The sequence below is a fragment of the Kryptolebias marmoratus genome, linkage group LG2, assembly GCF_001649575.2.
Source record: "Kryptolebias marmoratus isolate JLee-2015 linkage group LG2, ASM164957v2, whole genome shotgun sequence".
NCBI lineage: Eukaryota > Metazoa > Chordata > Actinopteri > Cyprinodontiformes > Rivulidae > Kryptolebias > Kryptolebias marmoratus.
This window is the reverse complement of record NC_051431.1, coordinates 30,187,205-30,213,952: the sequence shown is the minus strand read 5'-3', so window position 1 is coordinate 30,213,952 and position 26,748 is coordinate 30,187,205. Positions and strand designations below refer to the sequence as shown.

Here is a 26,748-nt window from a genome sequence, read left to right as displayed (position 1 = left end):
AGTGAGAACAATTTGCAAGCAATCCAGCTTACATCACATCTCAGCTTTAAAAGCTCAACTCCACACTCTCTATTTCTGAATTGAGAAAGCTCCTCGGATGAGAAGTGAAACGTCTTCAGCTACAGAATAGAAGTCCAGTTGTTTTTGGTTTTTAACCTTTTTTGAACTTACCATGGCCTGGATGACTGAGAATCTACACCAGCATTTTCCTCAACCACTTCCACTTCTTCTCCCATGATGGAAATAGGGTTTGATCTGAACCTGTTTCTCTTAAAATGAACAATCATCTCTTTTGTTTCGTTCACATTTAAGATGAGATGGTTGTTTCCGCACCATGACACAAAGCGGTCCACCAGCTCTCTGTACTCAGCTTCTTGTCCATCTCTGATATACCCAACAACTGCAGAGTCATCTGAGTATTTCTGCAGATGACAGGAGTCTGACTTGTGCTGCATGTCTGAAGTGTACAGAGTGAAATTCTTTATAATAATTTCTTTAATTTTCTCTGAGTTGAATTAGAACAGTCACCTTAAAGGGGGTGAATATTTATGCAATTGCTTACTTTACATTAGATTTAAAAAATGGTATTACTATCTAAATATTTGATTTCACTTTGACATTAATGTTTTTTGGGGTTTTTTTTTTACTTATTTTTTGTAAAGAAGGCCAATTTATATTGACCATGATTTATTTATGACAGTAATAAAACCATGAAACACCCATGGGGGTGAATACTTTTTATAGGATTGTACACCTAATGATTAGTTTCTGCAAGTTTATTAAAATTTGTCCAGTGATTCATGAGATATTTTGTTAATACACATTATTATCTGCCTTCACTTTTTGATGGCATATAATAATTCAATTAAATAACTTATCTAAACGTTGCATTTAAGTTCAATTAAAAAATGGGCATAATCTTTTTCTTTTTTTTTTCTTCTTTTAACGTGTTCATTTTGTGTGGCATGTGGTAGTGTTATGTGACCTGTAGTTAACTATTGTTTTGTATGTGTTGCAGCCTGGAGAGCTGATCATCTATTATGAGATGGAGGAAAGTGAAAGAAGGAGCTCCAGGGGGATAGTGGAGGTCTGTCCTGAGACCCACAGGTCAGTCATTTTCTACACTGTGTGGTGTCGTTATAGCACAGATACTCCAATTTGTTCCTGATGTTAAGCTGTACATAAGAATGTGTTGCAGATTTGGTTTCAATATATTTTAGTTTGAAATTAGGATAACTCACTTTTTGGAGAAACCCCAGGAAGGGCTGACTGATTCACGGCTGGCCAGTGTGGTGTTTTACTGCATTCGGAGAGACACGCTATCCTGCATGTTGGACTTCCTCCGTCTGCAGCCTCAAAGCACAAACAGGACCTTTGGACAGTTTTGGGTTCGTAGCTAATCTTCATACACGCAGCGTCACACTTCTTGTTTTCTCTGAACAGACATTTACCTTCAGCTCCTGTGTCACCATGCAACACCTAATTCTTGCTTACTGCCGAAGGCGAAAGAGTGATAGTGTTTTTGCTCTTGTCTGTGTGTGTGTGTGTTTGTTTGTCTGTAGCATTAGCAGTATAGCTCATGAATTAGTTGACAGATTTTAATGAATCTTTCAAGAAGCAAGCATTAGATATACATCTATAGCTCATTAACTTGTGGAGTCAGCCCCATTCTAGATAACCACTTCAACTAAGCAACCTTAAGAAACTCATAAATGGCTGTAACTCATTCAGTTTTACATATATTGAGCTAAATTGTAGCTTGGTAGTGCTTGAGCATCATCCCCAACACATACTTTGTACATTACACATTGCACAATATTTTTTGCATATTTTTACATTTTGACATTACTAGGTCAATGATCGATTTTCGAGTCATATCATCAAACCTGCAGCTCTATGTTTTGAACACTCGGGTTAAGAGTGCTGTCAACTTATCACCACCTGGTTGTGAGTTAAATCTGGTGGATTGCAGGACAAACACAGCAAACTATAACAAATTGTGAGGGTGAGGTGGGAATGTTTGGCTGAGCCCCCAGCTTGGGGGGCATGGAGAAGGAATTTTGGTTGGCCCCAAGGAGGTTCTGGCAAACCCTTTGATGCCTCAGAAATGGAAAGTGGGCCCCATCACAGGCTGTGCTTGGTTTGGGTGGTGAACTGCTGACCTGGACTGAAGATATTATCAGAAGGTGGAACGAACACTTTGAGGATTTCCTCAATCCTGTCACCTTTGAGAAGGCAGAGGCTGAGTACTTTATCATGTCCATTATCATGGCAGAGGTTGATGAAGTAGTCAAAAATCTCCTTCGCGGCAGGGTGCCAAGGGTGGGCAAGATTACCCCAAAGATGCTAAAGGCTCTGGACATTATGGGGCTGTCATGATTGACACACCCCTTCAATATTGCATGGAGGAATAGGACACCACCTTCTCCGCTTCCCCAGGAAAGATTTATTATAGTGTTGGAAGGGAGGCTCCAACTGGTTGTAGAACCTCAGATTCAGGAGGAGCAGTCTGGGTTTTTTCCTGGTCATGGAACAGATCTTTACCCTTGCAGAGTTGTTTAAAGTTGAACTGAAAAGTGTTTTGCAGCCAGCAACAGTTGAAAGAAAATCATTAAATATGCTTATAGTAAAATTTTTAAAAAATCATATATATTTTTTTTTTTTTCAACAGTTTTTCATTAATTTAAAAAGTATGATCCAGTTGTTCTTTCATGCCTTTGTTGTGTCTTCTTCAGGAGTGGCTCATCAATGAGAAGCAACTAGATGTATTTGGGATGAAGCTTCCTACTGGCTTCCAGCTCATTGGACAAGTGGTTTGTATTCTTGCCTTTGTTGAAACGTTACCTTCTGTAGAAGGTTGTGTAGAAACAACGAGGCCCTATGTAAGTTTACAGTGAAACAAAAGGATTTAAACTTTTGAACCTCTTGAACCACCTTTTTAGTTTTTTTAGAAACTTTGTTAGTTGGCAGTGAAAATTAGTATTTTAACACTAGGTGCAACTTAGGATTTTGTTCATCTGTCTTGTTTCCAAAATGTCTGAAAATATTTGCAAGGGTTCTTAATTTACTCACATGATGACATGCCGTGTGGATTTCAAATATGTTCAGAAAATTTGCACACCAAACTTTCTATCAAAACAATTCTCGTGAGCGTCTCGATCTCTTTTTCTATTTAGTTTGAATAATTCTTGAGCACCCGAGCTGCAGTTTTTGTGAATCACCACCGGTTTAATTTTTGAAACTTGGCACTGCATTGTCTGCCCTTCCAAAATAAATGTGCATTGAAGTGTTCATGAAAGAAACTCATCTGCAGTGCAGAACTTCCCTTTACTTTTAATTTTATCAATGGCAAAACTTTCATGCCAGCAAGGTTGTTATACACAAAAGAAATTAGCCCTCTACAAGTTGGATCCAAATTAAGAAATGCATCAAATGTGTTTGCTCTTGATGCTATGGAAAAATTTAGTAGCTAAGATTGGAGAAAGTGCCTAATTTGTACATATCTAAAAAAAATCTGTATGTGGGAGATCAAATTGTTTAGAATGTTTGGCAAATGATCCATAGCAATTATCAGTAAAAAGGTAATTAAAGCATACAATGCCCTTCCTGTTCCAATCTTGAAAAAAGGGTCAGAGATGGTTGGAAAAGATGATTCAATAGAATAGTGTTTGAAAAGGAGAAATTCTTTTCAAACACTCTTGTTAAGGTTCAGTACTGTTCCATGTTTTTTTTTTTCCATTTGTGGATTGCCCTGGAGATGGGACTGTACCTCCCTGAGTGCAAGGTTATGCCACACTACTGGAGACGGGTGCAGCAGGGCTAGACCTGATGAAGAAAACCGAAACAGCCGTCCTTCATCGCAGACGTCTTCCTCGTCTCTGTTCTGCCATTTCCTCCTCCGAGGAATGCCAGTTTTTTTTTTGTATCTGTTGGGTTTCAAAGGCACAAAGTTCCTCTTTTTTATATCCACTGCCACACCTGTAGATTTTTTACTCTACAGATACGGCATTAATCATGCCTTGGTGTGGCTGGTTGAAACAAAATGTGCTTTCTAAAAATGACAAGGCTGTGTTTAACAACTGAGTAACCAAATAATGTGGGTAATTACAGTTAATCTATGATTTAACAAAGGGGGCATTTACTTTTTCACATAGGCCAGGTTGGTTTGAATAGCTTTTTCATCAGTTGAAAACTGCATTTTGTAATTACACAGCTTATCTTTGTCTTGACATTACCATGAATTTGATGATCCAAAGCAATTAAGTGTGACAACAAAGCAAAAAATGTAAGAAATCTATAAGGAGGCTAATACTTTTCACAGCTCCGTATCTGAATCTAAACAGTCAAAAAAGATTGAGGTATGAAGATCGGTGTTGACAGAAACAGATGTAGAAGACTTTTGAAAACTTTCGAAGCAACATGAAAGGTTACAACTAATATCAATATTTCTGTCCTCATTGGTGGATTTTATAAATAATTTTAATTTATTGTGTTTTAATCTACTACCATGTTAGGGGCTGTCGGACTACACAAAGTGGCTCAGTCATTACTCCACCAAGAAGCAAGATAACCCAGATGAACCAATTATATGTCGTTCATATGCCAGGTAAGAAAGCACTGAGTATAAGGTAGCCTGTAGCTCAGGTAAGCTGTTGGTCAGTAAGAATAACTCCTCTTTGGTTTATTTTACAACTCTTTATTCCGCCATGTGCAGCTCCTCGCTCCCACACCAAAAACAAAAGCTACAGACAACACAGTGCCCCCTTGTGGACTGGCATGCAATATAAACAAAAGAACAGTAACAATCTCCCTCTCTTCTTTAAAAAAAACAAGTACAATAAACAAAAATTACTCATTGCAAAACACAAGTCTTTAGGCATTTTGTTAGAACAGTTTCAAAGAGATGGGAGCATGACATAACTCATGAATAAATTTATTGAGCAGTCCAACGCCTTTCATAAACAGCCTTAAGTAGCAAGGTTGTGGATTCTCCCTTCTTAGTTAAACAGTCTTCGAGTTGATCTTTTGTTTTCGACCACAACACCTAATGAACCTTCTTAGTTTGAATCAGCTCTTTGATTGAGCTGATTTCCAGGCGTAGCCTTTTCTCTGCAACAAACTTAGTTGACTTAAGTGCATCAGCAAGAGAGAAATGATCAGTGACACAGATTATTGGTAGAGGATAAACAGTGTTTCCATCATTGAGTTCAGAAAACAGTGTGGAAAGAAAAATGGTATTGTCAATCCCCTCAGACATAGCTAGTGTTTCACCCACAAATGTGCTTCTGACAATTCTCTTAATTCTTTTTGACTGCCATGAAATGGGAGAGAACTGCCCGTTGTTACCCATTAGAACAATGAGGTGCCCACCTTGAGTACCTCCATCTGAAAGATTTCCAAAAGATGCATCAGTGAATGTAACCAACTTTAAGTTGCTGTTTTTTTCCAAGATGTTGAAAATTCAGCTTAACTAACTTGGCTTTGAGTTTACACACCACTCTGTTTGCTTCATTGATGGTCTGTACTGTAGCCTGTTTTAGACTAGATGCCAAACTACTTGCATCGAACATGACATCAGGCCTGCTCTGTCTCGCCACCCAGAGAAGTTGGCCTATCTTTGACCTGAGCTGCTCTCTCTCCTCTTCAGTGAGAGGTGATGCTGACTCTGCTGCCCGTGAGGGTGAGAGGTGTATGGGCTGCAGGTGTTAAATATATGCCCCCTAGTATATTTGTACCTTCTTACCCCCATTAACAAGATCCACACCCACATAGGAAAAGCTACTGTGAGCTTCACGACCGACATTCAGTTTTGACCTGAGGTGAGGTATGACTGACTCTGAAAACGTGTGACCAACTTCATATAATATCATCAACAAGCAAGTACACATTGTTGCACTCATCAAGCCAGTAGAAAACTGCGGGGTCAACCTTAGACATGATACCTCCTGCTTCAGTCATAATGTTTTTTACCTTGTTATACCAATACAGTGAGGCATCAGCTAAACCATACACACATTTTTTTATCTACCAAAGCATGCCTGTACTATTGGCCTCTAGAGGAGGTTTGATGAAAATGTCCCTGGACAGTTCCATTCCTTGTAAGAAGGCAGATTTAATATCCACTGAGTGAAGTTTCCGTTGTCTTTGACATATTACTGCCACTATGAGTCTCAGTGACTCAGAGGCAAAGGTTGGTGAATCCTTTTGTAGATCAGAAACTTGTAGCTCCTCAAATCCTCGTGCAACAAGCCTTGCTTTTGGTATTAAACCATTGTCAGTCTCTTTCAGAGTGCACACCCAATGAGTGGAGACACACTTTTGTCCTTTGTCCTCAATTTCTTCAAACACTTGGTTCTGTCTCCAGCTTTTTATTTTATTTTCCTTTGCTTCATCAACTGACACATCCTTATTCACAAAAACATTCTCGTCTGTACCGGAATTGGGAGCATCTGTCTGTACACGAAGATCCTCCAACTGTGACAGATCAGCAGATTCACTTTTGCCAGCCACTTCTGCAGGCTCAAGCAGCTCATAAGTTATACCAGTTCTTGTATTTCCCAGTTGCTTTACCGGCACGCCCCAACACTTTTGCTTTTTGTGAGACACCCTCTGCATTTCTGAATGTTAGAATTTCACCTGTCTTTATGTTGATGTTTCCAGTGTGCTGTCTCTCTACCTCTGCGTTTTCAGGAAAAGACAAAGGATCATTCTCAGGATTTACTGCATTAATGTCTCCTGCCTCCTCTTCATTGATGTCCACTGCAAGTTGTCCTTGTTTGTGCTCCTCATTGCAGGAGATCTGAGGTTCTTTATGCTCATGAGTAACTTTTCTTAAATTGAGTTGATGCACCCTGACACAGGTGCCTTCTTGTCTGACAAAAACAACTGCACCATCTTGACCAATGACCACTCCTGGTCCCTTCCATTCTGGACAGTTCACTTGTTTGTAAAAGAGTTTGTCTCCAGTTTTGTATCGCTCGTCTGTGGGCCGCAGTTGTTTCTTTAGTGCCCTGCGTATTCTTTCTGAAGATTCTGCTTCTGTAAAAGCTTTTCTTGCAGCATGCAGGGCTGAAATGTGCTTTGCAACCCATTCACTCCTGGTGGTGCCCTCTAGAGCCGGGGCTTTGTCTATTAACACAGAGGGCAAGTTGGGATTCTGCCCAAACACCAGCTGATGTGGGCTGTATCCATGGACACTTTGCATACAGTTCTTTGCCATCAGGGCCCAGTCCATGGCAGTGCTCCAGTCACATCCAGTACTTGTTTTGACTTTCATTAAGATTTCAGTCAGAGTTTGATTATGCCGCTCTAACAGTCCATTGCTCCAGGGGCTGTAAGCAGGTGTTGTCTTAACTTCGATATTAAAATTCTCAGCCATGTCTCTTACTTCCTCGTTATTAAACTCGCCACCATTGTCACTAAATAACTTTTGTGGTGGGCCGTGCACACTGATCCAATCATGGATAAAATGTTTGACTATCTCAGAAGATCTCTTGGTAGTCAAGACACTACCAGCACTAAAGCGGGTGAACTGGTCAATAATGTGTAGATACCACACCCCAGGTTCAAGTTCATGAAGATCAACAGCCACTTTCTTTATATGTGGACGCCAGTGGTAAGCCGACAGCAGGTCTTGGTTTGGCCTTACAATATTTCTGACACACTTCACACAGGTTCACGACCTTTTGCAGCAGACTGTTGCATTCTGTGTCCTTGTTGCCAGAATTACTCAAAAGCCTTTGTATTTTGTCGGCAGAGGCATGCCCAAACTGTTTATGTAGTTTCTCCAAAACTTTCATCTTTTCACTTGTGGTTATCTTGGCTGTCGTAGTCAGTATTTCTTCCTCAGTGGTAGCTAATATCTGATCAGAGTGAGTAAGATTTTTATTCTCACTGTCCACAATGTTCACGTAGTAATGTCCAGAGCTAGTAAAGTCTAGTTTCACAGGCTGGTCGAACATCACTGCACTGTCCCTTTCCATGTCCAAAACAGTACCTGCCCGTTTTAATGATGTTTTACTCAGAAGCAGTGGAATATTGGCCGGTACCACTTCAGTTTCTATATTACACTTTGTGTTACCAATCTTAGCAGGTATCTTTAACCTTTTGATGGAGTAGACTACTTTTCCATCTCCAAACTTGAAGGGTCTGTGACTTTGTGTTTCTGTCTCTTTTATTGTCTTCACACTTGTCTTTTGTAACACAGTACTATAGTTGTCCAGCCACTCTTGTCCACAGACTGTTCTAGTGCAAGCAGTATCTATTATTGCTGAGCCAAAACATTCTGTCATGAATGTTTCTGCATCTGTCGGTGATTCTTTGGTGTAAAGAGTAATATTACACTCTTCCACATCTGTTGCATCTTCTGTAATTTTAACACTCTCGGTTTTATGCAGAGAATCTTTGACCCAGTGAAAAGTACTTTGGCATACTGCACATTTTGATCGTTGTCCGTACTTATCCAACTGGTTTGTACCGGGCTGTGAAGTGTTTAGCTGTGTAGTTTTCTGTCGAGTACTTTGCAAACACGGACTCCTGGTTAATACTTTCTGCTGCTGCCCCCTTTTTTTCGCCAGATATTATCTTCAAAGCGGACTTCATTGAAGCAAATGTTACATCTAAGCATGCCGTTAGAGCCCTTGTGGACTGGCATGCAATATAAACAAAAGAACATTAACATAAGCCTTTTTCTTTTTTATCTTAAGTGTAATAATCCATGTTGATGCACTATTTTGCATATTTTTTTATGACCCACAGGGTTGGATTAATAGGAAATCCTTCAGATGGCTTCAATGGGAAAACCATTGCTATGAGCATCTCTAACTTCTGGGCTGAAGTTACTCTTATCGAGAGCCAGACTTTGGTAACACAGTTGTGTCTGCACACACATCACCTATGTCACTGTCATGTGGGACATCTTGTCCTAAAATTAGCAATTTCTGTGGGGTTTTTTTTAGATTTTAGTCCCTCATCCACTGAATGACCCTACAGAATTTGGCAGTCTGCAGGATCTGTTCTGTATCAGCAGGCAAGAGGGGTGAGTAATGAGCTAAATTACAGAACAGGTATTGCTCATACTCAGGATTTTCACACCTTTGTATATGTTACATGTTGCAGGTATCTGGGAGGTCTTCGTCTTCTGCAAGCTACATGTAAAAAGTTCTACCAGTTCTGCTCCAAAAGAGGGTGAGGTTAGAAAAATTGACCATAGTAGCTTTGAGTCATTTTTCATCAAAGACTTCTGCTTTACAGAAGCTGGAATTTTATAAAAAAAAAAACAATTTAACATGTTTGTATGTCTTGCTGTTTTTTTAGTCTTTGATAGCTATAATATATCAATACATTTTTATTAAATCATTTGACAAGTTACCACATTTTACGGGTAACTTGCATTATCACCCTCTCCCATAGGCAAAAAGGGCAATAACAAGGTTGATGTGTGTGTTTGTTTGTCTGTAGTCTTAGCAAAATATCTCATAAACCACTGAACAGATTTTAGTCAAACTCAGAGAGTAATCAGTGGCTGTACATCTACAACTGATTAACTTTCGGAGTCAATCCAATTCAATATGGCCACCAGTTTTACAGACACTGAGGTAAAATTTGGTGTGGTAGTAGCTGAGAGTCAAACCAGCCACTAGGGAGCTTAAGCCAGTGTATCTCTTGTTCCGGTCCCAAGCCTGGATAAATAGTGAGGGTTGTGTCAGGAAGGGCATCTGACATAAAACCCTTTTTTGCCAAAACTAAAAGGCGAGTTCATCCAAGCGACACCATACCGGTGTCGTAGAAGGTCTGATGTTGAATGTTGTCAGTGGTTATGCTTCACAGGTTGGATGTGATGTAGAAGAGAAAGAGAAATTCTGGAAGGATCTTGATGAAGTGACAGAGTATTCCCAGGGAGGAGACAGTGGTGATCAGAGCAGATCTGAATAGACATGTTGGTGAAAGAAACAGAGGACATGAGGAGGTGATAGAAAGGTTTGGTGTCAAGGAAGGACAGATGGTGGTGGATTTTGCCAAGAGGATGGAAATAGCTGTAATCAACAACTATTTCCAAAAGAGGGAGGAACACAGTTTGACCTATAAGAGTGGAGGCAGGAGTACACAGGTAGACTACATTCTGTGTAGAAGAGGTAACCTGAGGGAGATTGTGGACTGTAAGGTTGTGAAAGGGGAGAGTGTGGTCAGTCAGCATTGAATCGTGGTGTGTAGAATGAGTGTTATAGTGAAAAAGAGGAAAAGTAGAGAAGAGGACCAAATGGTGGAATTTGAGGAAGGAAGAATGTTGTGAGGAGTTGAGAAATAAGCTGTTAAAGGCTTTAGGTGGTAAGAAAGTATTGTGTGCCAAGTATTTTGTGATTGGTCAAAAGTTGTTGTGGGTGTGTTCATGCAGAAAAGCCAGTTTAGCTTTATTGGAGTCATTTTGCTTCTACTGCTCCGTTTAGAAGCAGCTGGCCGAGGCTGCTAGAAAATACTGCCATCTTTACAACTGTTCCAGCAAAACTTATAAACCTATGAAATTAGAAAGACTGCAGAGACACAGGTGCCTCTTGGTGGCTGTGACTGTCTCAGTCTGTTTAACAAACTCATCTGGTCACGGTAAGGGAAGCAAAGTTTTGTACAAGGACAGGAAAGTTGAGAAGCTGGTAGAAAATAAACCTGTTTTAATGCTGTAGGAGGAGGGAGGAGCTTCCCGGAAGATCTGATCTGAGTGTCTCGTGGACAGTAAGAGGTGTGTGCGAAAACAAACAGCTATCAACCACGTGTCCATGAACCAACTTTTTGACTTCTTTTAGAGCTGGAGCCTTTAGACAAGAGGTGACTATTTCTGAGCAGCAGTGTGATTTTATGCCAAGAAAGAGCACCACAGATGCCATCTTTGCTTTGAGGATGTTGATGGAGTATAGAGAGGGTCAGAAAGAACTTCATTGTGTTTTTGTGGATTTAGAAAAAGCATATGACAGGGTGCTGAGGAAAGAGCTGTGGTGTTGTGTGAGGAAATCTGGAGTGGCAGAGAAGTATGTTAGACTGGTACAGGACATGTATGAGGACAGCAGGACAGTGGTGAGGTGTCCTGTAGGAGTGACAGATAGCTTCAGTGTGGAGGTGAGAGTGCATCAAGGATCAGCTCTGAGCCCCTTCTTGTTTGGTCTGGTGATGGACAGACTAACACATGAGGTCAGACAGGAACTATGATGGACTATGATGTTTGCAGATGACATTGTGATCTGTGGTGAGAACCTGGAGAAGTGGAGGTATGAACTTGAAAGATGAGGGATGAAAGTCAGTCGTAGAAAGACAGAGTACATGTGTGTGAATGAGAGGGAGGCAGGTGGAACATTGAGGCTTCAAGGTCAGAGGTCACAAAGGTGCAGGACTTTAAGTACTTAGGGTTGACTGTCCAAGAAAACAGGGAGTGAGGTAAAGAGGTGAAGAAGAGAGTCCAGGCAGGATGGAGTGGATGGAGATAAGTTTCAGGAGTGATTTGTGACAAAAGGGTGGCAGCAAAAGTCAAAGGAAAGGCTTACAAGACAACACAGGTTGAAGGACTGGGAGATAAAGTTAGAGAGGCCAGACTGAGATGGTTTGGACATGTGCAGAGGAGGGACAGAGGGTATATTGGTAGAAGGATGTTAGAGATGCAGTTGCCAGGAAAAAGACAAAGAGGAGATATATGGATGTTGTTGGACATAGAGTTAATTGGAGTGAGGACAGATGACACAGAAGACAGAGTTAGATTGAGGAGGATGGATGGATGGATTCACTGTGGCGACCCCTGAAAAGGAAACAGCCGAAAGAAGAAGAAAAAGAAGCAGAAGTAGCTGAGAGAATATGAACACAGTATTGCCATCTTTATCAAACTCTTGGCTGATAAATTGAGTAAAACATTTTTTTTAACTATGCTTCACTAAATTGTGAACATTCATGAGGGAGTTTCCAAAATGTCTGGAAACACACATGGGGGTTCTTGGTCTCCTCAAGAGTCACAGAGCTGCACATCTGTGTTGCATAGGCTTTGCAACTTGTTTAAACATTTGCTAAACATACTCAGAGTTGTTGAATTACTGACTTCAAGTGCATCTCTTTCACAGAAACCTTACATTTGTTATATGGTAGTTATTTTATTTCACTTAGTTGCTAAATCTTGTCAGTGAGTGTCAGTGAACTCTTCAGAGTTCTGTCCAAATATGAGTGGTTTAAATAAACAGACAAGATGTAAATTGAATCACTGCAATATTTTGGAAAGATGGCTCAGATTACAGAAGGTTTTCTTTCAGTAGCAGCTCCTGAACCCCATACCTGCAAATAAGTAAAAAAAATTAGTTTGAATCACCAAAAAACATTTTAAATTCTATTTAAAATTGTCTAAATAGTTGAAAACTGCTCAGAACAAAACAATACACAGCAAAGTAATTAATTTACATCTTTGTTATGGGGAACTACTTTGTGGGGCAAATTATTATTATTTTATTTTATTTTTTGGTGTATCTGTGTCCCCTGCCTTCATGGACCGACTGTGTCTGTGTTAGTTATCATCTGGTTTTCACTCTAATGATCTTTTTGCTTTTTTCTTTAATGTGCTTGAGCTTCACATCCCTGAAGCTCATATATGCTGTAAACTTGTTTTTGCAGCATTGCTTTGACGAAGCAGAACTTCACTCTGAAGTATGACACCAACATTCCTCGGCAAGTGGTGAGAATCCATTCAAATGTTAAATAAAAGTTTAAATGGTATCATTTTAAAACATGTTTTAAAACTTTATGCAAACATCTGTCTATAATCTTAGGGCCTTGCTGGAAGCAGGTAAATACAGTAGCTCTTTCATTTTTTTCTGTATGATGATACTTAAAGACAGATTTTCACATTTTGACTTGTTTATCTCTCCACAGTGCCATTATTTCAGCTACTCTGAAGTGCCTTATGAAATTCTATAAGATCACAGACAATGTAAGGATGTTTGATTTGTATTATCAAAGCATCAGAGTCTAGCTTTTTTCATTCTCTCATTAGTACCACTGTGACTTTGCTTCTTTTTTTTTAAATGCTTTAAAGGATCTCCCTAAACCAATCCGAGCCAACTTCATCCTCAGTGTGGAGACTGATGAGCTGTTCATCACTGCTGGCCTACAGGACAGAGTTGTGCAGGTAAGAAAAATATTCAGCACTTCATCAGCTGTGAGCTTCACTTTAGCAGCCATGTACAAAAACTCAGACCGACACTAACAAAGATTAAGACTTAAGACTAGGATCAAACTTTAAAAATAATGTGCAGTCTCATGCAATCACACTCAGAGTGTGTTGTGAGTGACTCTCAGCTATTACCACAACAAATCTATGCTCAATATCTGTAAAATAACTGTTATTGCCAGTTTGGCTTTTGTTGATTAGCCGTGGTGGCCATCTTGAATTGAATTGACTCCTAAAGTTAAGTGTTAGGATTTTAGTGAAACATGCAGAAAGTAATCATTGAATGTACCTCTAACAGACTGACACAGACAATACCATAATTGTCTGCCTTGGCCTTCCGATGGCAGGTGATAAACATGTGTCTCTTTGTCTTTGAAGGTTTATGAAGGCCTGGTGTACATGGATTTCAGCAAGAAGCTTATGGATGAGCAAGGCTACGGTACTGGTGTGAATAGATGGTGAAACAGATTATGCAAATACCTCACTGTGCAAAAAAAACCATGCTTTCACGCACTAAAAGTAAAGATTGTTTAAATCATTTACTGTTAACAAGTGAAAAAAAATTAGTTAGACCATCATACTTTTTTGTCCACATATCACAGATTTTAAATTTCCAAATTTATATATTTTTTACTTTTTGGATAGCTTTTTATAGCTCTTCTGTAAATTTGAGGTGTGTTAGAGTTGTGTGTGTGCGTTATGTTCTCAGGAAACTATGTGTCTATGGACATGAGTAATCTTCCTCCCTTCTGGCTGGCCTACCTCAGGGATCCCAGTGACTCTGGACGCATCCACAGCAACATCCGACAGCGCTGGCTCAGTGGTATGCCTTATAGTCAACAATGTGTGCACTTTTTCAAATGAATTGATAAAATTAGTTACATCAAAAAAGATGGGACAGGGGCAATAAACCGCTGTAAAAGTAAGTGGTAAGAATTGGGCAATCATTTGTTTAATACACATTCCCCTCCAACAACTCCAGCAGCTGGTCTCCTCATTTCCTGCTGTTAACAGAAGATACTTGACAGTGGTAAACATGGTCCTGTCCAACTTTTTGAGATGTGTCGCTGCCATCAAACTCAAAATTACCATATTTTTCTATTTCCACTGTGAATAAAATAAGATTTAGCTAATTATTGGATTCTGGTTTAGTTTACATTTTACACAACACAACTTTGTTGGTATTGGCGTTGTAAACAAATCTGATAAATTTGTTAAACTAATTTTGGAATTATTTTAAATGTCTTTTCCTAGGGGAACAGATGGTCATTGAAGCCATGAGGTCTTTTGCTGAGCTAACAGACCAGGCGAGGTTAGTATTATTCAGAGTGTAATACATAAGAAAATCTGACCACTGTGAGTCTCATTGTGAGTCACATCCAAAGACTGTATTTGCTGTAGCTGTGCTTATAAACATGTGTTAGTGTTGTTTTTTTTTTCATGGTGTTATTTTAGTTAGACATCAGTGGTTTTAGACAGCTACATTACATAGCTCTGATTAAAAACATTTCTTTCCTCAGAAAGGCTATCCAAGACAGAGACTGGACTCATCTGGCACAACTGATGGACCAGAACTTTGAGCTGCGAAGGTAAATAAAAAATGTAGAAGTATGAGTATGAGACAGCATGTAAATCAACATTTATCAATGTATTTTTTTAACTCAACCCTTTAAAATTGCAATTGACAGAAAATAGCAATTAGCATGATGAAAAAAGGCAAAAATAAAATAAATAGGGCTCCAGACTGTTGCAACAGCGCAAAATTTAGATGCACCCAGACTTTTCATCACAATATTACATTTTTAAAGGTGACAGTTTTGTCATTTTCCGTATTCACTATTTTGCCTCCCTTCTCACGCATATGTATTTGAGTAAAATCCCATTCTTAATTCATAGGGTTTAATATGGATTAATATGGATATGTTGGCCCACCCTTTGCAGCGATAACAACTTCAGCTCTTCTGGGAAGACTTTCCACAGGTTTAGAAGTGTTTATGGGAAATTTTGACCATTCTTCCAGAAGCACATTTGTGATGTCCAACACTGATATTAGACAGGAAAGGCCTGGCTCACAGTCTCCGCCCTAATTCATCCCAAAGGTGTTCTCTCGGGTTGAGGTCAGGACTCTGTGCAGGCCAGTCAAGTTCTTCCACACTGGTGTGCAGTCATGTTGAAACAAGAAGGGGCCAACCCAAACTGTTCCCACAAAGTTGGGAACATGAAATTGTTCAAAATGTCTTGGTATGCTGAAGCATTAAGAGTTCCTTTCACTGGAATTAAGACACAGAGCCCAACTCCTGAAAGACAACACCACACCATAATCTCCCCTCCACCAAACTTTACACTTGGCACAGTGCAGTCAGACATGTAACGTTCTCCTGGCAGGAGCCAAACCCAGATTCGTTCATCGAATTTCCAGACGTAATAGCATGATCCTATGCCTGGCAGTCACTCCAGAGAATACGTCTCCACTGCTCTAGAGTCCAGTGGCAGCGTGCTTTACACCCCTGCATCTGACACTTTGCATTGCACCTAGTGTAAGGCTTGGATACAGCTGCTTGGCCATGGAAACCCATTCCATGAAGCTCTCCATGCTGTTCTTGAGCTAATCTGAAGGCCCCATGAAGTTTGGAGATCTGAAGCTTTTGAGTCTGCAGACCGTTGTTGACCTTTATGCACTATGAGCTTCAACATCCACTGAGCCCGCTCTGTGGTTTTGTGTGTCCCACCACTTTTTGGCCAAGTTGCTGACATTCCTAATTGCTTCCGCTTTGTTATAATACCACTAACACCTAACTGTGGAATATTTAGTAGGGAGGAAATTTCATGACTGGACTTATTGCACAGGTGACATCCAATCACAGTTCCACGCTGGAATTCACTGAGCTCCTGAGAGCGACACTTTCTTTCACAAATGTTTGTAGAAGCAGTCTGCATGCTTAGGTGTTTTTTTTTTTTTATACGTGTGGCCATGGAAGTGATTGGAACACCTGAATTCAAGGATTTTGGCAATATAGTGTAGATGGACAGTCATGTAAATGATTTTGACATTAATAAAGGTGAAGGTAAATATTTGTCTTTATTTTAACGGTAGAATAAAAAGAAAATTGCATAAACCTTAATTATTTTTTAACAGGCTGCATAGATAGAATTTTAGAAAGTGTTGATGTTTAAAATGTCTGACACACAAAAATTTTCCAAAAACACAAATGACACAAAAATATTTGCTATTCCTATATACGTCAGTGCCCCCAGCTATTTCACGAGCGATCTTGTCAATTGCTACATTTCTCACTCACATTTAAGTTGTATTGTTCCACTGTTAAAAGTGTCTGTTACTATATGCCTGATTTTAATCCAATTTAAAATATAGGATTACTAAAATGGTTTAACTTCTACATCCTTTAATTTTAGATCAAGTTGAAGGCTATTTTTATTATAGTTTTATAGTCACTGTCGTTTGATGCTATGTGTAAATCCACACTCAAACAGTTATGTTAACTAACCCACAGGTCTGTCTACACTGATGACTGCCTGGGTTCTGGGAATCTTAAGATGGCACAGCTAGCAAAGCAGGTTGGTCCTCACTATCATCTCTGAGCTTTTTTAAAATCAATGTTTGCTCCACATCGGTCCACAACCTGCTAGGAGGACTGTTGTTTGTGCTTTTGCCCCAACATAAATTCAGATTACCTGGCCTTCTTGGAATCTCTGGATGATGTTCTAGATCAGGGGTGGGCATTCCTGGTCCTTGAGGGCCACTGTCCTGCATGTTTTACTTGTTTCCCTGCTCCAACACACCTGATTCAGAGGTTAAATCACCTCTTCATGTTCTGCAGAAGCCTGTTAATCACCCATTGATTCGAATCAGGTGTGTTGGAGCAGAGAAACAAGTAAAACATACAAGATGGCGGCCCTCGAGGACCAGGATTGCCCACCCCTGTTCTAGATTATGGTTCTTCTGGGTGACTTCAGTGGCCTTGTGGGCAATGTCAGTGATTGGGAGAAAGACGTCCCTGAACTGAACTTGAGTGGTGTTCTGTTATTGGATGTCTGTGCAAGCCATGAGCTGTCCATAACAAACACCATGTTCGAGCATAGGGTGGTCCATAAGTGTACTTGGTCCCAGGCCAACTTAGGGCAAAGGTCAGTGATTGATTTTGTAATCATATCTTCTGACTTGCAGCGTCATATCTTGTACTCTGGTAAAAAGGACAGAGCTGTCAACTGATCACCACCTGATGGTGTGCTGGATCCAGTGGTAGGAGAAGCTCCCTGACAAACCTGGTAAATACAAACAAGTTTTGAGGGTGCACTGGAAACATCTTGCAAAGCCCCTGGTTCAAGAGATTCTCAACTCACATCTCTGTAAGACTTTTTCCTCATCCCGGTGGAGGTCAAGACATGATGAGCCATGCTCAGAGCTTCTATTGCAGATGTAGCTTGTAAAGCTGTGGTCTGAAGGTTATTGGTGCCTGTCACAGTGGTACCCGAAGAATCTGCTGGTGGACACCAGTGATGGTAGAGGCTGTCAAGCTAAAGAAGGAGGTCTATAGGGCTTTTCCGTCCTGGAGGTCTCCTGAAGGAGCTGACAGGTACAGAGTGGCCTGAAGGACTGCAGCTTCTGTGATTGTGGATGCAAATACTCTGGCATTGGAGGAATTCGGAGAGGGCATGCTGTAGAACTTTCAAATGGCTTTGAGGAGGTTTTGGCAAACCATTTGGTGACTCAGAAAAGGAAAGCAACCCCATCCTAGGCTGTGCTTGGTGGGGAACTTCTGACCTGGACTGGAGACATTATGGAAGGAGTACTTTGAGGATCTCCTTTATCTCCTTTATCCAGCTACCATGTGCACATTTGAGGAGGCAGAGCCTGAAGACTCAGGAAGACAAGTTCATTGTTACAGCAAAGGTCACCGTGTAAGTTATTATTTTTTGTCCTGTCATGGCATTTCAGGCATACCATATAATTAAGATGGCTGCCTACGTGTGCCAGAACCGATTTGCTCTACAAAAAGAAAATCTCAAAATGAAATCCTAATTGCATGATTTACTTGACTGAATCAAGACTGAATCTAGCATCAGAATAGAGAGGCCACATTGTTGTAATAGTAACCTGTTTGTACAACCTTCAACCATCAGGACTGTTTGTGAATCGGTGCGTGAAGGTGTGTGTATGTGTGGGTGGTTGGAGGATGAGTATGCCACTTGGAGATGCACAGTTAAGAGCACCATGAAGAGTAGAAGGCCCACCATCTACATCAGCCAAGAACAGAAAGGACGGGAGGGGATCCAGCTCCAGTAGGCCGTAGCAGCCCTAGGCCCTGGCCATTGTGTTTGTGTGAAATGTTGCAATGAGTGCAGCTGTGTAAGTCTAAGATGCATTAAAATTGGGATTGTAAGTTAAAAAGCTCACTGGTGACAGGGCACCTGGGCTGGACAAGATGTCCCCTGAGATGCTGAAGACTTGATATTGTGAGGCTGTCATGGTTGACACGTCTCTTCAATGTTGCATGGAGGACCAGGACAACACTTGCAGAATGGCAGACTAGATTAATAGTTCCATTTTTAAAAAAAGGCAGACTGGAGAGTGTTTTTCCACTATTGGGGGTTCGCACTTCTTAGCCTCCCTGGGAAAATTTACACCAGGGTGTTGGAGGAGATACTCTGGCCAATTATTGAACCTCGGATACAGGAGAGTGGCTTTCATCCTAGTTGTGGACAAGTGGACCAGATCTTCACGCTAAGGGGGTCATGTGAGTTTAATTCTCCAGTCTACATATGTTCTGACTGTGTTTCCTGAGGCATTCTGTGGGGCGTGCTGTGGGAGTGTGGCGTGCCAGGGTTGCTTTTAAGGGCTATCTGGTCCCTGTATAACCAAAGCATGAGCTGTGTCTCCACAAAGTGGAGATTATTCTGTGTGTGAGCTGTCCCTTTTGTCTTATCCTGTTTGTTTTGTTGGTGTCTTCAGGCCATGACCTTCAGCATGCCCTGTAGTGGTTTGCAGCTGAGATGAGATTCAACCTCTTTAAGTCCAAGGCCATGGTTCTCAACTGAAAAATCACTCTCTCTGGGTCGAGGATGAGTCTCTGCCTCAAGCAAAGGTTTTCTAGTATTTGGGAGTTTTGTTCATGAATGTTTGTAGGATGGAGTGGAGGATGGAGTTTGTAGTGGAGTGCTTTGGTCTGTTGTGGTCAAGAAAGAGTTAAGTCAAAGGGAAAAGCTCTCAAATCACTGATCCGTCTACATTCCAACCCTTACCTATGGTCATGGGTCATAGATTATGATTGAAAGAATGAGAATGCCTGATGCAAGTGGCTGAAATGAGCTTCCTTTGTAAGGTGGCTGAGCTCAGCCTTAGAGATAGGATGAGAACCTCTGTCATCTGATAAGAGTTCTGAGTAGAGCAGATATTCTTTTATATCGAAAGGAGTCCGCTGAGGTGGTTCAGGCATCTGATTAGGATGCTTCCTGGCACCTCCTTTCGGAGCTTTTCTGAGCATGTCTCACTGAGAAGAGCCCCTGGGGCAGACCCAGAACTTACAGGAGGGATTATGTATCCTCTGTCCTGGGATTGTTACGGTAACCCTTAGACAGAGCTGGAGAGTGTTGGTGAGGCGAGGGATGTCTGGGTGTCCTTCCCAGACCTGTTGTCTCTGGATAAGTGTTAGATGATGAATTGATAATTGGACGTTTGCTCTTTTTTTTTTATTTCCAAAAGTGTGTGTCAGCAGAAGTTGTTTACTGTGTATGCATTTATAAAGTTTTTGTTTGTTCCTGCAGTTTGGCTCAGCAGTAAAACTACCAGGCAGTGGGGGAGCCGTAGTGGGTCTATGTCTGGACCAGGAGAGACTGGTAAGATTGCACCTTGTGGTAATTTTAAGTCATAGCCAACATTCCCTAACTATGTGCATTTGAGGCCAGGAGTTTGAAGCTTTGTGGTTGGATGGAACATTGGTCAGTTTGTTTCACAATAGCATACAGATGTAAAGTAAAATTGTTCAAAAAAAATTTTCCTCTAGTAAAACAACATAGTTGGAGTACTGCTAAGAAAATGAACAGATGATAATTAAAACAGTTTTTCTTTCACCAAAACTTATAAATAAATTGAACATATCTAATAGATGTTAAAGGAAGTAAATAAGTTTGAATGTTGAAAATTGTTTTGTGACTAAAGGGATATCTTAACCCTCTAAGGTTTTTGAGTCTGATAACCAACTGATTTTTTCTTTGATTAATTGATTTGGTTCATAGTTGAAGGTGAAAACCTGGGTTTTCTTTGTATTTAATTTATAACCCGACAGCGAACCGAATTCATCCATTATCGTTACTAGTGCTGGAATCGATCTGTCTGGTTGGGATAGATAAATTAATGCATCATCTGCAAATAAAGCTACCTTTTGTTCCCCTCCCTCCATGTGTATACCCTTTATATTTTCATTTTGCTTTATCCATTGGCTAAGAGGTTCCAAATACATTGCAAATAGGAGTGGGCTAATGGAGCAGCCTTGACAGCACCCTCAATGTAACGTAAAAACATTTGAAAGATTTCCATTAACTTCGATCCTCGCTGTGGGTTGGTCATATAGCAATTTTATGATTCCAATGAATATTTCGTTAAAACCAAATCGTTCAAGCACCTTATAGAAGAAGTTCCACCTGACAGAGTCAAAGGCTTTTTCTGCGTCCAATCCCAATATTACCGCTTCTGTTCCTCTTTTAATAATATTTTGCATTACCGGCAATGTGCGCCTAATATTGTCTCTGCTTTATGAATCCTGTTTGATCCAAATAGCTGCCAAATCAATTACGTCTGGCAGGATCACTTCTAAGCATCTGGCCAAAATTGCAGTAAATAATCTAAATTTAAGACAATTACTGGTCTATAGTTTGTGCAGTCCAATTTATCCTTTCCTTCCTTAGGGATAACTCTAATGAAAGCTTCCCTCCAGGATCTTGGCGTTTCTCCTTCTTTTAATACCCATCCATCCATCCATCCCTTTTTTTTACCTGCTTCTCCATTTTGGGTCACGGGGAGCTGGTGCTTATCCCCAGCAGTCACTGTGCGAGAGGCGGGGGACACCCTGGACAGGTCGCAAGTCCATCGCAGGGCCACATAGAGACAAATGAGACAAACAACCATTCACGCTCTCACTTACACCTAGAGACAATTTTAGAGTCATTAATTAACCCAACATGCATGTTTTTGGTCTGTGGGAGGAAACCGGACTACCCGGAGTAAACCCACGTGAGCACAGGGAAAACATGTAAACTTGTTCAGAAACATAAAACAAATAAAACACTAAGGAAAAGTCTAAATACATGCTAGGCTGCCTTCAGGCCCAGGCCTCCCTTGAAAAAGAGATCTGTTATCCCAATGGGATTTACCTGGTTAAATAAAGGTTATTATTAAAAGCAAGTTTCAAGCAATACTCTAAGCTTCTTTAGAAAAAGTAAAATAAAAACTCAGTTATATACAATAAGAACAGTGTCAGTTGTCAAAATCCGTAAGCAGATGCAAAATTCCTTTAGGAAAAAGTGCAACATTTTAACTTTAGGTGTTTTTGGTGCATCTTTTTTCTAGAACAATTACCAGTCTTTAAAGTATTATTTGACAAAAAGAAAAAACAAACACCATCTTATTTGGTAAAATATATTTAATTAGTAGACAGCTGTTAAAAGTTATACTTAATAATGTATATTATTAAGTAATATCTGTTCTGTTGGATGTTTAGGACTGCAGTGCCTCTGACTGATGCAGTCTGTGCTTTTTCTATCAGGTAGAGATGAGGCAAGCTTTCCAGGAGGCAGGTTGTGTCTTCTGCATCATCACACCTTACAACCCATCTGCAAGTTCTGTCAGAGGCCTTCCCTAACCTCACACACCTCTCCATGACTTGGTCAGGCCTCTTAGGGCCATTTGACAATCGTCAGTCAGATAAGAGACATATGGTCCTTCATGTGTCTGACAAGTCTGCTGCCACTTTAGATCTTGATAGATCTACATCAAAATGAATTAGAAAAAAATAACAATCAAGGTTATTAACTAAGGAGTTATGTTTTTGGTAGCATTTGTTCTTTGTTTATCTGTACACAAGCTTACTCAAAAAGTAATGAATGAATTTTGATGAAATTTTTGGGAAATGTTGATGTTGTTGCAAAGAACAAATGATTAAGGTTTGGTGGTGATTGGGATTATGGTCCAGCGCCTACATTTTTTTAATGACCCTATGACCTAGGCAGAGGTTTGCACTCCGAGGTCCTCAACATACAGTGATGACATCGATGATAATGTCACAATAATAATGGGTCTTGGCGGAGGTTTGAGCTGTCTGAGTGCTTCTATTTATCAGTATTTTCACTCTTTAGTGACTTTGTCAAATCTAAGTATATAACCTACATATTGGAAGTAGTCTGTTATTCTAGTCCTTCAATGCAAAGAATGCTCTGATAATCCAGTTATATAAAAAAGAGAATGTTTATGATCATTTAAGATGGAGTATATCAAATTTATCATCAACAATGGAAAAGTATGTAATTGTTTTCTACATGTGTAATATATTACTCCTATAGACTGTATGGACTTAATCTCAATCTATTTTTATAGGAATTTAATTTTTGTAAACCAAATAAAAACTGCTTTATTAGTTTGTTGTGTTTTATATAAGTTGTAAGTTACTTCTATGTAGTTTCATGTATATCCTCAAACAGATATTTTATTGAAATAGTTAGCTATAAAAGCTGTTAAAATACATGATTTTCAATGTTTTTAATTTAATTTTTTATGCTTCTAACACAATTTTTGAGGGTTAATGTAACTCAAACCCATTGGGATTTTTGTAAAGACTCCATTTTAAAAAAGCAAGTATTTCTCAACTTTGTTTACACCTGGTGTGTCTGATTCCATTGTTCTCCCTCTGACTCTGTTTACATCCGGCATAATCTTCTTCATTGTTTATTTGAGTTGGGACAAGTGTTAAGTAAAAACAAATACTGAACACTATAACATTTATAGCCTTAGCTAGTTTGTAATGCACGTCCCTAGATGGGCCTTTAACAATATAAAACAATAACAATTTAAAAACAATAAAACAACATAGCAAGATAAAATGTTATACATAAATCCTAAAATTTACTTAAAAACAGACCACAATGAAACCAGAGCCATCATGGGGTCATCGTGGCTGACTGCAAACCTGGTCTTACTGAATTAATATCCGCCACGCACCAAGATTGTCCAAAGTGAACTTGTCAGTGTTTGAATGGAAACAAACAACTTGTAATTGTTAACAAGAAAACATCATTGCTGATTTTGCACATTTTATACAAATTATGTGATAAACTTTTGGCAGTGAATGATGTGTTTTACTTTTATCATGTTGTCAGTACCATGTTGTTTTCACTTTTTATGGTTTCTGGAAGATGCAAGAAAATCTTCTGGGAGATTAGAAGACTAGAAGTTATGTGTCAAGAAATCCTTAAGTGAAATTGGAAAAATGTTCCTCAAGTTTTAGAATTTTATTTGCCTTTAAACAATGCTACAATCCAAATAATGCACCCTGAGGAAGAACTTTAAAAACCATGGAAAACATCTATATAATGCTCCTGAGGAGGAACCATAGAAACCACAGAATCCTGGATGTCCATGTTGTCCTGCTGTTTTCAATTCAATTCAAAGATACTTTATTAATCCCAAAGGGAAATTAAATGTTGTTGTAGCTCATAATCCTGGTTTTGTTAAAGAGTTTTTATAGATGCTGATGGCTGTGGGCAGGAAGGATCTCTTGTAGCCGTCTGTCCCGATGTGTCCTCAAAGAGTCCCACCAGGTGAGCCTCGCTGGCCTCCTGCGGAGCCATGACGGCTGAGCTCTGAAAGCTCAGGTCAGTCTTGAAGTCCTGGGCGATCTCCCGGACCAGGTGCTAGAAGGGCAGCTTCCGGATGAGCAGCTCGGTGGATTTCTGGTATTGGTGGATTTCCCTGAGAACCACGGTACCGAGCCTGTAGAGATGAGGCTTCTTCACTCCGCTGGCCAGGGCGCTCTTGCTGGCAGCTTTGGTGGCGAGCTGCTTCCTGGGAGCTTCACCTCAGGTGGATTTACGGGCTGTCTGCTTGGTTCTGGCCATGACTGGACTTCAGGGTTCTTCACATTTAACACGTGTTGTCATGGTTACGCATCATAACAAAATGTCCAAAAGTAAAAAAGGTTTCAGTAAAAATCCTTCCAGCTGCACAGCATCCAGTACCAGAGGAAATATTGATCCAAAAAACGTGATTTACATCAAGAAAAATAAAAGAATAACATTTTCAAAAGCAATATCTCAGAGTGAATGTAACAGAGCTACTCCAACATGCAGCCACCTTGAGCGGTGCAATTCTAGAAGTTTCACTAATTGTTTGAAGTATTTTTATTGATTCTCCTCTGTGATAAGTTGTATCAAATTCCCTAAAGCTTTCAGGAATTTCTCATGAATTGATGCATAATTTCTTATACTTTTATATAGTTTCCATTGAGTGTTTTCCATATTTTATTTTATTTTGGCTTTCTGTGAAAACAGGCCTTCAATGCGCTGATGAATACATTTTACACATACATTTTGAAATATGACACAAAAACAAACTTGAGAAGGTTTTACAACAAGAGAGACTTTGAAGGGAATCAATCCTGTGGCGAAGGAGATCATGTTGTTGTGTGCGTATTTTACTCACAGTAGGTGAAAACTCCAGGTGATGGGATTCAAAGAAACAACACATCTTAGGGTAGCTTCTATTTCTTAAATCAGTCGTTCGGTCTGACCATTGGACTGAGGATAGGAGAGACTGACAGAGGCACCAAGAGCTTTGCAGAAGGTTTTCCAAACTTGGGACACCAATTGAAGTCCACAATCAGAAACTGTCAACAGGTATTCCATGTATGCAAATCACATGATTATCCAGTATTTAACCAGTCTCCGTGGTCAATGGAAGCTATGTCAAAGGGACATAATGAGAAGCCTTAGAAACTTGGTCAGTAACGGTGAATATGTTGATGTTCTCTTTGGAAGGAGGCAGCCTTGTGAGTAAGTCCAGAGAAATGTGGGACCAAGGACAACTGGGAGTGGGCAGAGCTGCTGGAGAGCGGAGTTAGGACAGTTACTGGTCTTGTTTTGAGCATGTGGGTCAGGCAGTTACATATTTTCTTGTGTTTTTATCCATAGTAGGCTGCCAAAAGGATCTACGAAGGTTTTTTTTTTTTTAATGCCCCCTGAATGACAGGTGAATTTTGCTGTGTGAATCCACTAGAGGACCCTGGACTGTACTGTAGAGAAGACAAAGAGTATGTTGGGAGGTCCATTTTCAGGATCAGGTTCAGAGCCCTGGGCCTGTCAATTGATGTCTTCAGTATCCCATGTGAGAACCCCAACAGTGCATGAGAGTGACCAGATGTTCTCTGAGGATTTGGGTTTGTAAGATAAGGAAAATTAAAGGGTATCTTGCAAGTGGAAGTGTTCAAACATTAAGGACCATTGAGCCTGTCTAGAATTGAGCCGCTTAGAAGACTGAAGATAGTTCACAAGTTTTTGTGGTATGAACAGAAGAAGGGTAACTTGGATTGTTTTAGCAAGTGTTGCCACTTTTCTAGGGCCGTCTTGATGGCAAGAAGCTCTCTATTACCCACATAATAGTTCCTTTTCACCAGTGAAAGATGTCAGGAAAAATAATCTCGGGGGTGTAATTTGCCATCAGGGTACACACATTGAGAGAGGACAGTCCCAACTTCTGCATGTGATGCATCCACTGCCACCACAAATTGCTTCTGAAGATCTGGGTAAACCAGGACTAGTGCAGAAGTAAAGAGTTCCTTTAGTCCCTGAAATGCTTGGTCAGCCTTACTAGACCAGTTGAAAGGTTGAATAATGAAAGTTTTCTTGTCAACGGAGAAGCGGTTTGATTATAATTTTAGATGAATAAACATTAAAAATTGGCAAATCCCAGAAAACATTGTAATTGCTTACGTGTGTCATGACGTGGTGACAGCGAGGCGAACCCAATATGCAGACTCATCTTCAAAAAAACAAAAACTGATTTATTTAAATAACAAAAGTAGAAAACAAAAGGCTGACGTGGCAGCAAAACTAACTATAACAGAAATCCAAACTGAGGACAAGGCGAGACGAAACAAGGCAAGGCAAGGCAATACTACGAGCAACATCAACAATGAATCGGCAGGGAGGTGGAGAGGAAGACCAAGTTTTAAAGCAGAGGGTGATGAGGAGAAGTGGGGACAGGTGTGTGATTAGGAGTGAAGACAGCTGGAGATGGGTGTGACAGGAAACCAGAAAACTGCTGAGCGGGGGACAGGTGAATGATGACAACACAGAACCAAAGCATAAAGAAGACAAAACAATATCAAGACAAGGACAAAAAACAGCAAATACAAGAAAACCCTAAATCAAAACAGAACAAAACCCAGACACATGACAACGTGTTGTCAAGATGGACCATTCTGCCACAGCTTTTATCTTCTTTGGGCCCATCTTCACCTGCCTTCTCTTGAAGATGTATCCTAAGAAAGATACTA

At 40.1% G+C, this 26,748-nt stretch overlaps 1 protein-coding gene and 1 pseudogene across 4 annotated transcripts in view; one reads left to right on the top strand and one right to left on the bottom strand.

Annotated features, from left to right (window-relative positions):
- gkup (glucuronokinase with putative uridyl pyrophosphorylase) overlaps window positions 1–22,839 on the top strand; it is a 26,128-nt gene extending 3,289 nt beyond the window's left edge. For 3 of the 4 annotated variants that reach the window (XM_017433832.3, XM_017433831.3, XM_025010006.2), the window contains 18 exons: window positions 1,019–1,107; window positions 1,232–1,388; window positions 2,736–2,813; window positions 4,515–4,606; window positions 8,758–8,863; window positions 8,958–9,037; window positions 9,118–9,186; window positions 12,634–12,694; window positions 12,789–12,805; window positions 12,892–12,949; window positions 13,055–13,147; window positions 13,568–13,634; window positions 13,899–14,012; window positions 14,444–14,501; window positions 14,710–14,778; window positions 16,702–16,765; window positions 19,973–20,044; window positions 21,970–22,839. In XM_017433832.3, coding sequence (XP_017289321.1) covers window positions 1,019–1,107; window positions 1,232–1,388; window positions 2,736–2,813; window positions 4,515–4,606; window positions 8,758–8,863; window positions 8,958–9,037; window positions 9,118–9,186; window positions 12,634–12,694; window positions 12,789–12,805; window positions 12,892–12,949; window positions 13,055–13,147; window positions 13,568–13,634; window positions 13,899–14,012; window positions 14,444–14,501; window positions 14,710–14,778; window positions 16,702–16,765; window positions 19,973–20,044; window positions 21,970–22,065 — 1,440 coding nt within the window. In that variant the 3' untranslated portion in view covers window positions 22,066–22,839. The remainder of the gene's footprint in view (window positions 1–1,018; window positions 1,108–1,231; window positions 1,389–2,735; window positions 2,814–4,514; window positions 4,607–8,757; window positions 8,864–8,957; window positions 9,038–9,117; window positions 9,187–12,633; window positions 12,695–12,788; window positions 12,806–12,891; window positions 12,950–13,054; window positions 13,148–13,567; window positions 13,635–13,898; window positions 14,013–14,443; window positions 14,502–14,709; window positions 14,779–16,701; window positions 16,766–19,972; window positions 20,045–21,969) is intronic. The other variant, XM_017433833.3, reaches the window with a different exon arrangement.
- Window positions 22,840–23,829: 990 nt separating this feature from the next.
- LOC112451263 lies at window positions 23,830–24,313 on the bottom strand (annotated as a pseudogene).
- Between the last annotated feature and the right edge of the window lie 2,435 nt (window positions 24,314–26,748).